The sequence below is a fragment of the Chrysemys picta genome, chromosome 13, assembly GCF_011386835.1.
Source record: "Chrysemys picta bellii isolate R12L10 chromosome 13, ASM1138683v2, whole genome shotgun sequence".
Taxonomy (NCBI): domain Eukaryota; kingdom Metazoa; phylum Chordata; order Testudines; family Emydidae; genus Chrysemys; species Chrysemys picta.
Window position 1 is genome coordinate 5,317,101 of NC_088803.1, and position 16,567 is coordinate 5,333,667.

General features: G+C 52.6%; 2 gene segments (V, D, J or C); both read left to right on the plus strand.

Annotated features, from left to right (window-relative positions):
* LOC101948672 (immunoglobulin heavy constant epsilon-like) overlaps positions 1–16,567 on the plus strand; it is a 375,427-nt gene that overhangs the window by 328,226 nt on the left and 30,634 nt on the right.
* Positions 6,039–14,551, plus strand: LOC135975400 (immunoglobulin heavy constant gamma 2-like). The segment is given in 3 exon segments: positions 6,039–6,414; positions 9,238–9,371; positions 13,997–14,551. Coding segments are annotated over 3 exon segments (594 nt in total).

A 16,567-nucleotide genomic window follows, 5' to 3' on the forward strand; every position in this document is an offset into this window, starting at 1 on the left:
TGGGAATCTGGCTAGAAAGGTCGTGAGCTGGGGTGGTGATCACCAGTCGATTACTGAGTTTGGGGGAGGGAAGGTTTTTTACCCTAACCCCAGAACGATGACCCTAAACCAAATCTTAAACCCAACTACTTAGACCCCCAGCTCTGTCCTAACTCCCTAACCGTGACCCTAACCCCAGCATCCTAACCCCTGACAGATGCACCAACTCCTTAACCCAGGGGCGGTCAAATTTTTGGCCTGTGGGCCACATCGGGTTTCGTAAATAGTATGGAGGGCCAGTTAGGGAACGGGGTCGAAGCCCGGCCCCCACCATCTATCTTGCCCCCTCAGGACTCCTGCCCCATCCAAACCCCCCGTTCCCTGACGGCCCCCCCGGGACCCCTACCCCATCCACACACACCTGTTCCCTATCCCCTGACTGCCCCTGGACACCCATGGCCCATCCAAACCCGCCTCTCATTGCTGATGGCCCCCCCGGAACCCCTGCCCCATCCAACTCCCCCTTCTTCCTTCCAGGATGGTCCCATAGGCCGGATGTGGCCCACGGGCCGTCGTTTGCCCACCTCTGCCTTAACCCCAACACCGTAATCCTCGCCCTTTGCCTATAGTCCTATCCGCATCCTTAACCCTGGCTCTCTAGCCCCTACTCCCTAACTCTGACCCCCAACTCTGACCCTCTCGTCAAACCCAACCCCTAACCCTAACGTCCCCACATTATCCCCCGAACCCTGACTTTAGATTGCTTAGGCTGCAACGGTCCTGGGATCAGTAGAGTCCTCATTGTTATTTCTCTGTAAAGCTCCTGGCGCAACGGGTCCCTGGTCCTAGATTCAGTTTTCTAGACCACTGTGATACAAGTACTAATCACCAATTATACCCATAACCATAACCATAACCCCAGCCCTAACCCGAACCTCCCCATCTTGACCCTCTGAGCAATAGGGTTTCCATGTCTCCAGTTGAGTATCAAGCATCCCAGCATCAGAATTATGAGTCATCATGGCAAACTGACCTCTTGGGATAGGACCCAAGAGTCTCACTAACAATCTGGAAAATGGCAGCAGAACTGGTTGGTATCTGTTGGTTGAATGGCTGCAAAGCTGGCTAGAAATCCAATCACAACACGTCAAATATTGAACTTGAGAGTGGAAAGGTATTTGACCCGAACCATTAAACCATCGCCCTTAATTCTATCCCTGCAACCTATAGCCCTTAACCCCAGCACCTAACCCTAACCGCTAACCCTTAATCCTCCTCCCCTGTGTATAATTATAACCCGAACTCTAACCCAAAGGGCCCATATGTCCCGGGTTGAATTGGACAGTCCCAGTCTTTCCCACCGGTGTCTCAAGTGAATTCCCAGGACATCTAACCCCATGTGTTTGAGCTACAGAATTGATAATTGGCCACTAGGAACTGATGATGTAAGCAATGAATCTAGGAGCCTAATGAGAATATAACATTTAATATTCATACCCAACCTAAAATTGCTAGTATAACATCTGAACGTCTTCAGCTGGACACCTGAAGACCCAAAGGTTAGTGGTTCGACAGTTCTTCGGAGAGCCCAGAAGTGTCCCCCCATTTCAGTTCCTTGGTCAAAAACTTGGGTTATTTTCTAGCTGCAGATACTGTGATTTCTGCAAGGGGAATTTCTCTGCCACTTCGGCACTTTGTCACCTAATTCCTGGTTTCTCTACCTGGCAGTGCCACTGATCTGGTGTGACCAGGTCCCTTCCTTGCTCTCTGCCTCAGTTTCCCCTCTGACCCTTCCTTTATCTTGCCTATTTGGCCTGTAAGTTCTGTGGGGTAGGGACTGTCTGTCATTGTGTCTCTCTGCAGCACCTGGTGTAATGTGGCCCCCGATCACAGACTGGGTCTGTTTAGCACCAAGTGAATTGGGGGCCCTGATCCTGGTCAGTCTGTGACACAACCTGGAAGATGGGGGGCAGCCTATCTCAGGCACCCACTTACGCACAGACATTAATAAGACCTTGCAACTGTCACTAGTCTCAGCACAAACTGTGCTGTGCTGAATGGAGCAGAGTGGGGCTCCGCTAGGGGACGCTCTTCCCCAGCATAGAGTGCTGGCCCCAGTGCCACGCTAGGGCCTGTGCTGCACGGAGCGGGGCAGGGGCTCGGTAGGGGCTGTGTCTCATGGCCTCGCTCTCTCTCCCTTTGCAGCTAGCAACACGGCCCCGTCTGTCTTCCCTCTGACCTCCTGCACTGGCGAAGGCACCACGTCCCAGGTCACCTTCGGCTGCCTGGCCAAAGGATACTTCCCCGAGCCGGTCACCATGACGTGGAGCCCAAACGTCGGCTCCTCGGGCGTGAAGACCTATCCCTCCATACTGAAACCTTCCAGCGGCCTCTACTCCCTCAGCAGCCAGGTCACCGTCCCGGCCAGCAGCTGGGAGTCTGACACCTATACATGCACCGTACAGCACCAGCCCACCAGCTCCAGCATCTCCAAGGAAATCCCAAGTAGGGACGGCGCGGCGCAGCCCGGGGGGGAAGGGAGGGGTTGGGGGTCTCTCAGGGCCCTGCTCTGGTGACTGCTGCAGGGAGAGAGGATGGGAGCCTGCTAGTGCTGTGAGCTGATGGAGTCGCTGTGGTGGGTGGGTGGAGAGAGAGAGAGACACCACGCCAAGAGAAGCGATTGGTGCTGCAATGCAGGGAAAGGGGCAGAGAGTGCCAAAGGGGGCACCATGCTGCAGGGAGCTGGGGGCTCAGCAGGGGTCTGTACAAAAACTAACCCATCACCCTTCTCCCAGAGTCCGCCCAAAATGTACCCAAGGTGAAAGTCCTCTACTCCTGCAACACCAAGCCAGGCGCTGTTGAGCTGGTGTGCTTCATCTCTGGCTTCTACCCCGAGACTTTGACGGTGGAATGGCTGGTGGACGGCGTGCCCGGGCAACTAAAGGGTGACAATGAGCCTCCCAAGAAGGACGCCGACGGCCGCACCTTCAACACCCGCAGCAATGCCAGTGTCTCCCAGCGCGACTGGCTGGAGGGCAAGAAGTACACCTGCCAGGTGTCCCACCCAGACACCGGCACCACAAAGCAGGGCCACGCCAGCAAGTGCGAAGGTTAAGCTCGCCAACGCTAGGCTCCCTACGAAGAGGAGGGGCAGTGGCGGATTCAGAGTTAGTGGGGCCTTGTGATCAGCTTCATTTTTGGGGGCCCCCTTGGGGCCCAGCCGAGAAAAAGAACATTCTCTCTTATCTGCCCCCGCCCCTGTTTTTCATTCTTGTTTTCTTCATCCTCCTCCTGTAAGTAATAGCAAGTAAATGGAAATAAAATGAGGTACCTTGATTGTTCTTGTAGTCGAACTTATTTTTCCACAGACCACTTGAAAATCACTGGGGGTCTCGGCGGACACTTAATGATCATTCCAAACATTGTCTGTACTGTTAGCTAACTATTGTAAAGCGCTTTCGATAAGAGCACTTTATAAAAATAATGTAAAGAAACATTGGGGTGCGGGGTCTGGCCAGGAGTTAGGGTGCAGGAGGGGGCTCAGGGTTGTGGCAGGAGTTTGGGCGATTACCTGGGGCGACTCCATTTGGCGCGAGGGGTGGAGGTGGGAATGAGGGGTTGCATGAGCTCCCATTTGGTGCTCAGGGTGGGAGGATCTGGGAGGATGCAGGAGTCAGGGCAGGGGGCTGGGGTCGTGGAGGGGCTCCCAGCCCCAGCCCTACCCCAGCCCCCTACCCTGAGCGGCTCACGGGAGGGGCTTGGTGGGGGTTATGTGTAGTGGGAGTGCGGGGACCAGGTTGCTGCCCCCGCAGCTGCCCAGCCATGGGGCCCCCTGTGTTTTACTTTAAATCCGCGTCTGGTCCTGCCGGCTCCAGGGGCTCCTGCTGCAGGCTCCACCCACCTGGGCAGCCAAACTGCCCCTCCCCCACCTCTTCCCTGCCTCCTCCCCTGAGCGTGCTGCATTCACGCTCCTCCCCCTCCCAGCGCTTCCTCTGCCACCGAACAGCTGTTTGCCGGCACTCCGGGAGGGAGGAGGAGGAGCTTGGCTGCAGCGCGCTTGGGGGAGGAGGCGGAGCAAAGGCGGGGCCCAGGCACTCCCCCTACACATACCACCCCCAGGCCTCTGTCATGAGCCACTTGGGGCAGGGGGCTGGGAGCACCCCCATGATCCCAGCCCACACCCCCAGCCCCCTGCCCTAACTCCTGCACCCCCGCACACACTCAGACCCCTGCTCTGACTCCTGTACCCTCCACACACATCCTCAGCCCCCCGCCCTGACTCCTGCACCCCACACACGCACACCCTCAGCCCCCTACGCTGACTCCTGCACCCCCCCAGATTCCCAATATCACCAAACAAGCGCTCCTGCACCACCCCCTCCACATTCCCACCTCCACCCATCACAGCAAATCGAGCTGCCCCAGGTAAGCGCTCCACACCCCAACCTCCTGCCCCAACCCTGAGCCCCCTCCTGCATCCTAACTCCTGGCCAGGCCCTGCAGCCCAACCCCCAGCCCACTCCTGCACCCCCCTCACACACACCCAGCCCCCCCACACTCCCTGCCCTGACTCCAGCACCCTCCCATAGCCCCATCCCTGACCTGAGCACCAAACAGGAGCTCCTGCAACGCCCCCTCCACACACACACACACACACACACACTCCCAGCGATTTTCAAGTGGTCGGTGGAAAAATGAGTTCGACTACAAGAACAATCAAGGTTCCTCACTTTATTTCCATTTACTTGCTATTACTTATAAGAGGAGGATGAAGAAAACAAGAATGAAAACGGGGGGCGGGGGGGCGATAACAGAGAATGATCTTTTTCTTGGCTGGGTCCCAAGGAGGGGCCACAAAAATGAAGCTGATCACAGGGCCCCACTCACTCTAAATCCGCCACTGGGCAGGACCAAGCAGCTGCCCCCGCAACTGCCCAGCTCACTGGGGGAGCCCATGCCAGGGCACCCTGTGATTTACTGTAAATCCCTTCTCCCAGGGCCCATCCCCACTGAACCCCACGCCCCCGAGGTGCACGTCCTCCACTCCTCCTGCACCACCAAGCCAGGTGCCATCCAGCTGCTGTGCTTCATCTCCGGCTTCTACCCCGAGCCTTTGACGGTGGAATGGCTGGTGGACGGCGAGCCCAGGCTACTTCCTAGTGACACCGCCCCTGCCAAGAAGGACGCCGACGGCCGCACCTTCAGCACCCGCAGCAATGCCAGTGTCTCCCAGGACGAGTGGCTGGAGGGCAAGACGTACACCTGCCAGGTGTCCCACCCGGGCACCGGGAGCAAAAAGCAGGGCCATGCCCGCATGTGCAGAGGTGATGCTGAGTGGGCCCAGGCTTCCTAGGAAGGGGAGGGGGACACCGGGCTGGGCTCGAGTGGGGATGGGTTTGGCAGGGCAGACCAGGCCAAGCGGCTGACCTGGGCTCTCCTGTCCCCAGAAGAAACGACGTCTCCCAGCAACATCCAGGTCTTCCTGGTGCCCCCATCTCTCGCCGCCCTGTACGTGGCCCAGAGCCCCATGCTCACGTGTCTGGTGTTCAACCTGCCTAACGACTCCGGCCTCCGGGTGGTCTGGTCCCACGAGAAGCCAGGGTCCATTGTCCATGATGCCCTGACCCTCGCTAACCAGTCCAACGGCACCTTCAGCGCCTCCAACTCCATGCCCATCTTCACCCGCGACTGGGAAATCGGAGAGACCTTCACCTGCAAAGTGGAGCACTCAGCCCTGCCCTCGCCCATCATCAACTCGATCTACAAGAAGCCAGGTAGGAGGAGAGCAGGGTCCCTAAGGGGAGAGACTCCCCTATCCCAGCTCCCAGCAGGGAGGGATGCTCCTTAAGGGGAAGCCCCAACCCCCAACAACCTGGATCCTGGCCCTGGGTCCCTTTGCGTCCCCATGTGAGATGGAGACCATCCTATCCCCATCCTGCGCTCCAGGACTACCAGCTCCCAGTCCCCAGCCCCTCCATCCTGGAGGAGAGAGGGGATGTTCCTACCCCCACGCATATCCACACACCCCATCCTTCTCCCCACGTGGCCCCAGCTGAGTGATGTGCATGGCTCCCCTGTGTCCTCCGTCCCCACCCACCCAAGGCAGGCGCTCTGGCCCTGGCATCTATCTCCTGCGCCCCCACAATGAGGAGCTGAGCAGCTCCGAAGACTCGGTCAGCCTCACCTGCCTGGTGCAGGGCTTCTTCCCCGAGGACATCTTGGTGCAGTGGATGAAGAACCACAAACCCAACGAGAGCTTGGAATACCTCACCACCCCGCCCATCAAGGATGGAGACGGAGACCCAAACTTCTTCCTCTACAGCAAGCTGAAAGTCAGCAAGGCCAGCTGGAACAGCGGGGACATCTACACCTGCATGGTCATCCACGAAGCCCTCTCGATGAAGTTCACCCAACGCAGTGTCAGCAAAGTCTCTGGTAAATGAAGACGGCTCCTCCCAGCCCCACTGCTAGCACTGTCCAGTACAGCTTCCTGTAAATAATCTCTGTGCCCCCAATGACAACAAGGGAATAAATGGAACTAGTCTGAGCTCACACCCAGGTCTCCTTCTTGTGGTGTGACTGGGTGAAATCTGTGGTTCGCCCAAGGTGGACGAGGTCCCAGGTTGCAGTCTGGGAGAAGCCGAGATGCTACAAGGCTGGGGCTGCCAATTCCCAGATCCTGTATGGGTGGATACATATATACCATGGATGGATGGGGAGATACATGGGTTGTCAAAGGGCTCACACCTAAATAGAGAAAGAGGGAGAAGAAACAGAGACAGCAAGAGGGGAAGGGACCTGCCCAAGGTCATGTCCGTTACTGAGCCAGAAACAGAACCCAGGTGTTCTGAGAGTCCCACCCAGTCCCACTAGACTGTGCTGCACTGAGGGAAGGATGGCTGGATGGTTCGCAGGTGTGGTGCCAATGGATAAGTGGATGGAGGTGGATGGATAAATCTATGGTGAAGGTTGGAGGGGTACCCATTCTGAAGGATGAAGGGTTTGATAAATGGATGGTCATAGATGGACTGTGATAGATGGATGGCTAGAGGTGGAGATGGATGGATGTATAAATGAATGGGTGTGTGTGTGCATATCGTAGTGGATCAGTACCGATGGGGATGGATGGTGATGGACGGACGGATGGATGGGCTAGTACAGATGGTGAGTGATAGATAGATGAGGATGAATGGATGGGTGAATATGGCAATTGATGGATGGACAACTGTGTATTAATGGAGACATATGGTGATGGATGGCTGGGGATGGATAATATATAAAGGCATGATAGATAAGTGGATGGGGTTGCATGTATGTTTGGAAGATATGGGTGAGGATGGATGGATGGATGGATGGATGGGGTGGTAGGAGAATGGATGGGTATAGATCTATATGGATAGATGGAAGATATGGAAGACGGTTAGAGATAAGGATGGATGGAGAGTGGGATGGCTGGGTGGGTAGGTGGATCGGTGGATGGCCAAGCCATCCCTGGCATCTCACTGAGGCGAGATCCTCTCTAGGATATAACTCATGCATACCGGGGGGCACCGTATCAGGATCAGCATTTACCCTACATCCCCTTCCACCCCAGAGAGGAGCAGATGCCCCATGGGGATTTTCCAGCCACAGTCAGTGGGGGGAAGGTAATTAAAATACCCTGACCCCCACACACACTCCTCTGCTGGCTAGGATGCTAAGGGGTTTCCTTCCACCCTTACCCTCAGTGGCAGCTGTGGACGGGGAGATAGGACAAGAAACAGCAAACACCCCACAGCAGGGATCAGCTCCTGGGATTCAGTCCCCACAAAGTATCAGCAGTAGTAGAGCTGTTATCTGGAGCAGACACTAAGCAGGGACTCACCTAAAGTCTCACTAGCTCTGGTGACATAGGGGGCCCAGGCAGTGGGGTGGGACAGATGATGCAGATGCCCCATCTCCTCTCAGCCCCTCACTCACACACCTTCCCCGCCCCCATGTGTGTATCAGCCCCAAGGCTGGATGGGCGAGTGCAGGGCTCAAACCCACCCGTGCCGAGCACAGAGCTCGCATCTGGCATTAAAGGGTGGGTAGCCTGCAGCGGCAGTGTTAGGGCTGTTATCCTGGGGCAGCGCAGGGGCACACAGAGTAAGAGAGTGCGGGGGGGGTGGTTGAGAGAGAGCTCAGTCCAGTGCAGATGGACATACCTGTAACATGGCATGACCCAGGGATCCTCCCACCTGGGCTGTCGTGTTTGTACACACAGAGAGACACACAACACACAGAGAGACAAACATGCACCCATACAGATCCACGCACCTGTTCTCCAGACATCCCTAGGGCAGGGGGCTCAGTAGGGTGCACCATGCTCAGAGAGCAGCATCTTTCATGTCAGAGAGACCTTAGATCCCATCCTTAAAATACTTGTTGCTCTGTTCATAAAAGAGACAGTGTTCAAACTCCCCACATCCCTCACCCAAGGCAACTACCGGCTGCACCTGGGCAAGAGAGCCCGGTATAAACAGGCCCAGAGGTGGCTGCGTTCCATCTGAAGTGACTCCTGGGTGTTTCGTTACATTGGGAGCAGGGTCATAGAGGCACACCTGTGAAATCCATCCATCCTGGTCTTTAGGGAGCTCCCCCACCATGGCAGCATCCCAGCACCTCGCACACCTCAGAGCGATCCTGAGCCACCTTTCACAAGCAGAGAAACTAAGGCACAGAGACATTCAACAGGCGTCCAAGCTTCAGTGCCAGGGTGTAGGGCCACAGCCACATGGGACGAGTGAGATGAGAGCTGGGAGGCTCTACATCCTTCATTTCATCACAGCGGGCAGCGGTGGGTGGATGGATGGAGGGGTGCGACTAGGGATGGATGGAGGTGTCTAGAGATGGATGGATGGAACGATGGGTGGTTTGTGGTCATGGATTGACGGAGGTATCTAGAAATGGATGGGTGCAGGCATGGATACATGGATAGAGGTGTCTAGGGGTGGATGGATGGATGGTTTGTGGTCTTCAATGAATAGAGTGGTGAATGGGGATGGGCAGATAGATGCATGCATCTAGAGATGGATGAATGGAAGGGGGGTGTCTAGGGATGGAATGATGGATGATTTGGGGTCAGGGATAGATGGATGAATCCAGAGATAGATGACTGGAGGGACGGAAGGATGGGTAGAGAAGGGGATAGGCGGGTTGATGTTGGATGCACAGTCCGAGCTCTCTCTGTCACAGTGGCTGAGTCAGAGTTGACGTCTCTTTCTCTCCCCCCAACAGAGGTGATCGTGTCAGGTGAGTTTTGCAGCGAGGACGGAGATGAGGAGCTGGACGGCCTCTGGTCCACCATCTCGGTCTTCATCACCCTCTTCCTCTTAAGCGTCTGCTACAGCGCCACCATGACCCTGTTCAAGGTGAGAGAGAGAGAATGAACGTAAGAACGAAAGAATGAACGAGTTTAGACAGTAGATAGTGTAACCATGCTGCCTTTTATGGGACACGTCTGAGAGAATCAATTCAGGACAGATTGCTTAGAGAAGGGCAGTTTCAGCCCAACGCTGGGATTTCTCCACTTCTAAGGCAAACCAAACCAGCGAAACAGAGAGGACTTTGGTTTAACCTCACTGGCTAACCATAAGTCATACAAGCAATTCCCTTAGACACTCCAGTTTCCCAGAATCACCACCAGTGACACTCGTTATGGGGACGAATGGTTATGAAAACCAATACCCCAGTAAAAGAAAAAAAGTTCTCCTGATCCCAAAGGGCCAAGCCCCAGACCCAGGTCAATACACAAGTCAGATCTTACCCACAAATCACGCTGTTGCCAATCCTTTAGAATCTAAAATCTAAAGGTTTATTCATAAAAGGAAAGAAATATAGTCCTTTGTTCAGAGCTTCAGTTTGTGGCAAGGTTCCTCCAGAGGTATGAAGCAGGATTGAAGAAAAATGGAGGGGTTTTCAGGCCCTTTTATATTCTCTCCCCGTGAAAGGATACCCCTTTGTTCTTACTGTGGAAAATCACAGCAGCAAGATGGAGTCTGGATTCACATGGGCAAGTCACCTGTCCATGCATGACTCAGTTTGCAAGCCAACGCCATTGTTTACATGTTAGTTTGAATGGTCCCAGGAAAGCTCAGATGTGGAATGGCATCTCCCAAAGTTCATTGTCAGCAGGGCCAGCCCACAACATTTTGGCACCTGAGGCAGGGAGCTCAAATGATGCCCCCATGCATCCTCGCTTGGGCCAAGACTTTGAAAGGTCTCAATTCTGCCTTCTTCCTGTTCTACTCCTCTCATGGTACTGCTCTGCTACTACCCCAATAAAGGAGAACTAACAACTTAAAATGCTTTGTTCAAAAATTTTAAGTAACACTTAACTTTCAAACGCCTGAACAGCAAATGTAACTTTTCCTGTCTCCATAGTAAACACAGGCATTTTTATCTGTCTGAATAATCAAAGTGGTGCTTTCCGTGCCTTCTTGATTGCAAAGATCTGAACTGCTTCCTGGAGGTCCACTGTCTGGGCCAGCTCATGCTCTATTGAGATGGTTGCAAGGCCAACCAGCCTCTCCTGTGTCATTGTGGAGCATAGATGTGTTTTTATTAACTTCATCTTGGAGAAGCTGCGTTCTCCACTGGCAACTGTTCCAGGAAGTGTTAGAAGTATGCACAGAGCAACAAAAGCATTTGGAAAGAGGGTGGTCATCTTTGTGCACATATATTCCAGAACAGCCTTTGGAGTTGATCCTGCTGAAATGTATCTTGAAAGGGCTTTCAGTTCATCACCTAAATCACTCGCATCAATATCGTGCATGTCATCATGTGTCAACACTGTCTCTAGTGCCCTGCATTGCTGGTGTAGGTCTTCTTCGGGTATAGTGAGGAGTTTTGGAATATCATACAACATCCCAAATATACTGCTGTGTTCCTTGAGCTGCATGAAACGTTCTTCAGCTGACTGTATTGCACAATCTAGCACCTGGTTAAAGAATTCAACTTTGAATTATTGTTTGGTGTCTCTTATTGGATTATCCCATGCCTCGTAATCTTCTTCTTCGGTGACTCTTGTATTCTTGAATGGGTGGGTAAATAGCTTCAGTGTGAAGTTCCTCTGCCAACTTCGATGCACTCTTCAGAACGTTTTGAAATCCCTCATCTGACGTCTGTATAATTTTAGGTATGATTTTTCTTTGTCCAGTTGTCCAGTTGTTCCATTGCTCCAGATATATCAAGGTCAACACCTTGGAGTTTCTTGCTCACAACATTTATTTCAAACAGTATGTCATGCCACAACATTAAGCCACACAGAAATTTGAAGTTATGTATGTTTCTGGTGATTCCATTTCCCTCTGCCACTGTTCTCCCATGAACAGTTCCTGTCATAGCATTATCCTCCGTAATGGCAACTATGGCATCATCTGTCTTCCCAATTTGGTGTTTGATAGGCTTTATCGCCTCCACTCGACTTTCCCATGGTGTGGCACTCACTGGTTTCAGTGTCAGAGAGGATGTTCCCAGATGTTCTTCAAAATAGCCATCGATGAGTTGATGCAGAGAAAGATACATAGATGCTTTGAATTACATTAAAAGATTCAGCAGCCTCGCTAGAAGCTGATGCTGCATCACTGACCACCAAGTTCAATGAATGAGAACTGCATGGGACAAAAAAGCTCAAGGGTTTAACTCTCGGATCCGTGTCTGCACTCCTCTGTTCTTTCCTCTCATGTTGGCACCATTATCGTAGCCCTGACCTCTCATGTCAGCTATTGCAATGCCTGTATCTTCCAGCTTTTTAAGAAGCACATTTGTCATACCAGTTCCTGTAGTATCATCAATGTCAATAAATTCTAGAAAATGCTCTCTGACAGTCACCATTGCAAGGACATTTTCACTAGGTTCTGTTGTTGTTACAAAACGCACCATTAAAGTCATTTGTTCCATATGTCTGATGTCAGGTGTGCAGTCCAGAATAACAGAGTAATATCTTGCTGACTTCAGATCTGCTACAATCTTCTGTTTGACTTTTGTTGCCAGTAACTGTATGATCTCATTTTGAATTGTTTTTCCAAGGTAGTGGTGTGTGCACATTTCTTGGGTGGTGACTCTTCTTAGATGCTCCTGGAGTACAGCATCAAACTCAGCCATCAGCTCCACAATTTTAAGGAAGTTTCCATCGTTTGGCACATACAGCTGATCGAAAGTGCCACGCAGTGCTAGGTTTTGGGTAGCAAGCTTCTCACAATGGCAATGAGCCTTTTCAGAACATTTTGCCAGTAAAGAGACTCTGATGCAATCTTCTCTTGATGCTGATCATCTCTGGTGGCCTTTAACCTTAGTCTCATCTCAAGCTCTTTCCACCTATGGAATGCTCTCTGGTGATTTGCTGCCTTCTCATGGCATGCCAGATTTCTAGCCAGATTTTCCCAGTCCTTTGTTTCTGTAGAACCCAATGTGGCTGGAACATTAGACTGGAAGAGTTTGCAACAAAAACAGTATGCAGCATTCTGGGTTTTTGACTACATAAGCCATGGCCTCTCCACTTTGTCACCATTGGGGATTTCACGCCAGTAATGTGTTGGATGGAAACTTCTATTTTCATTGTCTTTGGGGATCATGAAGTTTTTCACTTGCTGTGGCCCATGCAGTACAAGGAAGTCCCTCAGGCTATTGCTCAAGTAGGTCCACAGTCCTGGATCATCTAGACTTAAGGAACTAAACTCAGCAGCAGCTGTTTCTTGTGCCTCCACCACACTCTCCTCTGATCTACACTTTTCTTCAGGAATGTGCACAGTTACATCCATTTGAGATGGGGATATGGATGCTGCAGTAGCTGCCAGGTCACCTGCACTCTGACTAACTGGAAGATCAGGCATCTCCTCACCACTCACATCCTCACTGGGGCTGGAAGGCTCACCGTGAACATTTGTGTCTGTGTATCTCAGGAGACCTCCTTCCTGCTTAGATAGAAAACCTTCCTTTGCTTTCTTTCTTTTTCTGAATGCTGCCCCAGAGGGGTGTTTTCTTCTTTCACTCATGACTGATGTTCTGTGCCAGCTAGAGTGGCTCTCAACACTCAATTGAAGGGGACAAATAAGCAGGCTGGTAGCAGGGCCTGAGTGAGGGAAGGTATCAGCGTCTTAAGGGCCTAACTGGCTCCTACTACTTCAGCTGACTGCCTGTTCTCCTCAAGTGGGTTGAGGGAAGCAGCAGGAAACAGGAAGCTCCCTGAGAAGCTGGTGTGAATCAGTCCAGGCTCCTGGGGGTGCTGGAGAGGTACATAAGAGGCTCCTCCTCCTCCTCTCTCTCCCTGCAGCTCCTGTTGCTTTCTGTTATCCCCTCTCACCTTTTCTCCTGCCTGCCTGTTATGTCTCTTGTGCCCTCCTTCCTCCAGCACAGCACTCCACCATCGCTGTGCATCTACAGCAGAGAGAATACATATGTACCAGCAGCAGACACAATTTTCTACACTCTGGGTCCTAGTGGCGCCCCCCCCCACAGCCTGGCACCTGAGGCAGACGCCTCACTTCGCCTCATCCTAAGGCCAGCCCTGATTGTCAGTTAAGTGTTTCTTGATTGGGCACTTACAGAAAATAGTCCTTTCTCAAGAAACTGACCAAATGCTTCACTGAGGCTACTTAGAATCAAAACACATTGAGGTACAAGTACAGAGCCAATATTCATAACTTCAACTACAAAAATGATACACACGTACAGACAGCACAATCATAACCAGCAAATCATCACCTTGTCATAGACACCTCACTCCATAACCTTTGTACAATATTTGCTGCAAATATAGAACAGTGGTTGCGACAATGATCTGTACAGTCACAGTTTCTGTCAGTAACGTCACAGAGGGCAGCATGGAAGGGAAAGAAAGAAGAAGAGAAGGAAGGAGAAGGAAGAATGGGTGAATAAGGCAGAGACTGAATGAATGAGACACAGGCATAAAAACAGGAAGGAATGACACAGACAGACAGAGTAGCTCCCCCCAGCGCTGACCCCCTCTCACCTTTGCTCTCTCTGTCCCCTGCAGGTGAAGTGGCTTTTCTCTGCCATGGTGCAGCTGAAGGAGGCGAGTGGCCCCGAGTACAAGAACGTGATCCAGGGCGTGGTGTAGGGGCCACTGCCCCCATCCCCCCGGAGACAAGGGGCCAGGACTCCCGGCTCCATTGGCGACACCACCCTGAGTCCCACAGCTGCCCCCACTAGCGCTGTGCCCCTGGGAGACCCCCCTGGGGGGAGACAGGACCTCACCTCACGTGGCCTAATCAGCCCGCAGCCACTGGGGACGCTGCCTTGCGGGGAGCTTGGCTGAGACCGGACAACTCGTATCATGCAGGAAACCAGTACCCCTAGTGAGGAAACAACCCCTCTCCCAATTCCCACCCTCCTGAGCCCAACAGTCCCTGCTCTGGGACTGGATCAGAGCCAGCGTCCCGTAGAGGGGAAAGGCCCCATGTCTCTTCCCCACCCTCTGCGCCAGCCAGCCCCCTGCCCTGGGGCAGGACCATAGCCAGAGTGGTGTCTGTCATGCTGTATGTTGCATATTTAGCTCTTCGTTGGGATTTTTGTGGGTGGTGTGTGTGTGAGACTTTTGTTGTGTGCACTGAGTGACAATAAATAAATAATAAATATACAAATCAGGCTCCATCTCATTCATAACCTCCATCCCTGACTTTCAGGGACCCCTGACACCCTCCAGAGGGGCACGTCGTGTCTGTAGGGGGAGCCTCCGGGCATGGAGAATAAAATGACGGGCACCCGCTGAACTGGCCCCTTTGGGAGATGGGGGCCTAGCTACAAATCCAGAGAGCTGGGGCTTCGTCCCTCAGCCTATACAGGCTGGGACAGAGGGGCAGGAAGGGGAGATCTCTGGGGCACGGAAAGCCACTGATCAGATAGGGGGGCATGTGTAAGAAAGAAAGAAAGAAAGAAAGAAAGAAAGAAAGAAAGAAAGAAATGGATGTGTATCTATGAGGATGGACGGATGCATAGATAGATACCGGGGCACTTAGACATACACTGGGTAGCGTTCTCCTTGGTTAAATCCCCCAAAACCACGCTAAAATGCAGCTACCAATTTTGAACTCATTTTATTTTGGATCAAACACAAAATTCCTGTGTAAGTTGCAAGTTAAAGAAAGGAGCCAATGAGACTCTTCTCCTTCGCCAGAGTCCACGTTGACCCAAGCTTGGGACACAGATGTGCGCACACACACACACACACACGGAAATCCAGTCCCTGCTATGGAACGGGGGTGGAGGATTGAGGGGCACGGGGCTGAGTTCAAGCTGCAGCGTGGGCTGCCCCCTAGGGATGTCCGGGGAAGGACTCTGCCCTCCCTGCTCTGGGCTCTGCGGAGCTCAGACCCTTCAGCGGCCGTTGTCGCGCCCTCTGAGCTGCCGTGGAACATGGTCCTTCCAGGTGTCCGGAGAGAGGGCAGGAGCCCGGGAGGGCTGAAGGTGGAGGGAGGGAATGAAGAGGACGAAGCAGTGCTGGCCACCTCCTAGGAGCCCGGAGCCGGGCACTCACCGCACCTGTGGGACACAGAGAGCAAAGAGGTTCAGCCATTGGACCCGGCGTTGGGCTCACACCCAACATCCTACGCTGGGAGAGCAAGGCCAGAAGGGACCGTTGGGACCATCTAGCCTGTCCTGCTGGCTTCTTAATTAGGGATCATTCATTTTTGGTCGTTGATCATTAATTGCTGATTATTGATAAGTGATTATTATCAGTTGATAATTACTAGCACCTTATTGATGGTTGGTGCTTGATCCTTGATTGTTTAACATGAATTACTGATCTGTGAGTGTTGATTATTGATAATTAATTGCAGATTAATGGCTATTCAGCATTAATTACAGATCACTAGAGACAGCCAATCCCTGATTACTGATTTCTCAGTGATAAATGATTGGAATTGATAATAGACTGTTGATTCATTTATTGATCACTGCCATAGCAACTCTGATGGGAACTCGTTAATTAGTGATGACGGGTGGTTGATTATTAACAAGTAATCATTCCTGATTATCTCTGATTGATCGTTGGGCACGGTGAGGAATCAGGGCTGGCAGCAGAGCCAGTCCCAGGCGACCTGACGCGCGCACCCGGCCTGTAGCTGCCTGATCGGCTCCGCCCTGATTGCTGGGCAGAGTCAGCAGACCGGCTCAGAACCCAGCAGAACTTCAGCCATTGCCCAAAGTATTTCCCCAGGGCTGTGATAGCGGTTGTGTCGGATTGTTCCAGCCCTGCTCCTGCCTTGTTCCCGTCTCGGTCCAGCCCGGCTCCTGTCTGGCTCCAGCCCGGCTCCTGTCCTGGACCCAGGCTGTCCTCTCTCCAGGTAACCTGTTCCTAAACCTGGGCTCTAATTCCTGACTTTGGTTTTAGCCTCTGACAACCATAAAATCATAGACATATGTGACAGGGAGAGACCTCGAGAGGTCACCTAGTCCCATCTCCTGCTGTGAGGCTGGACTAAGTAATAACTAGTCCATCCCTGACAGGTATTTGTCTGACCTGTTCCTAAAAACCTCCAACAATGGAGGCTCCACAACCTCCCTGGGCAATTTGTTCCAGTATTTACCCAGCCTGACAGGTAGG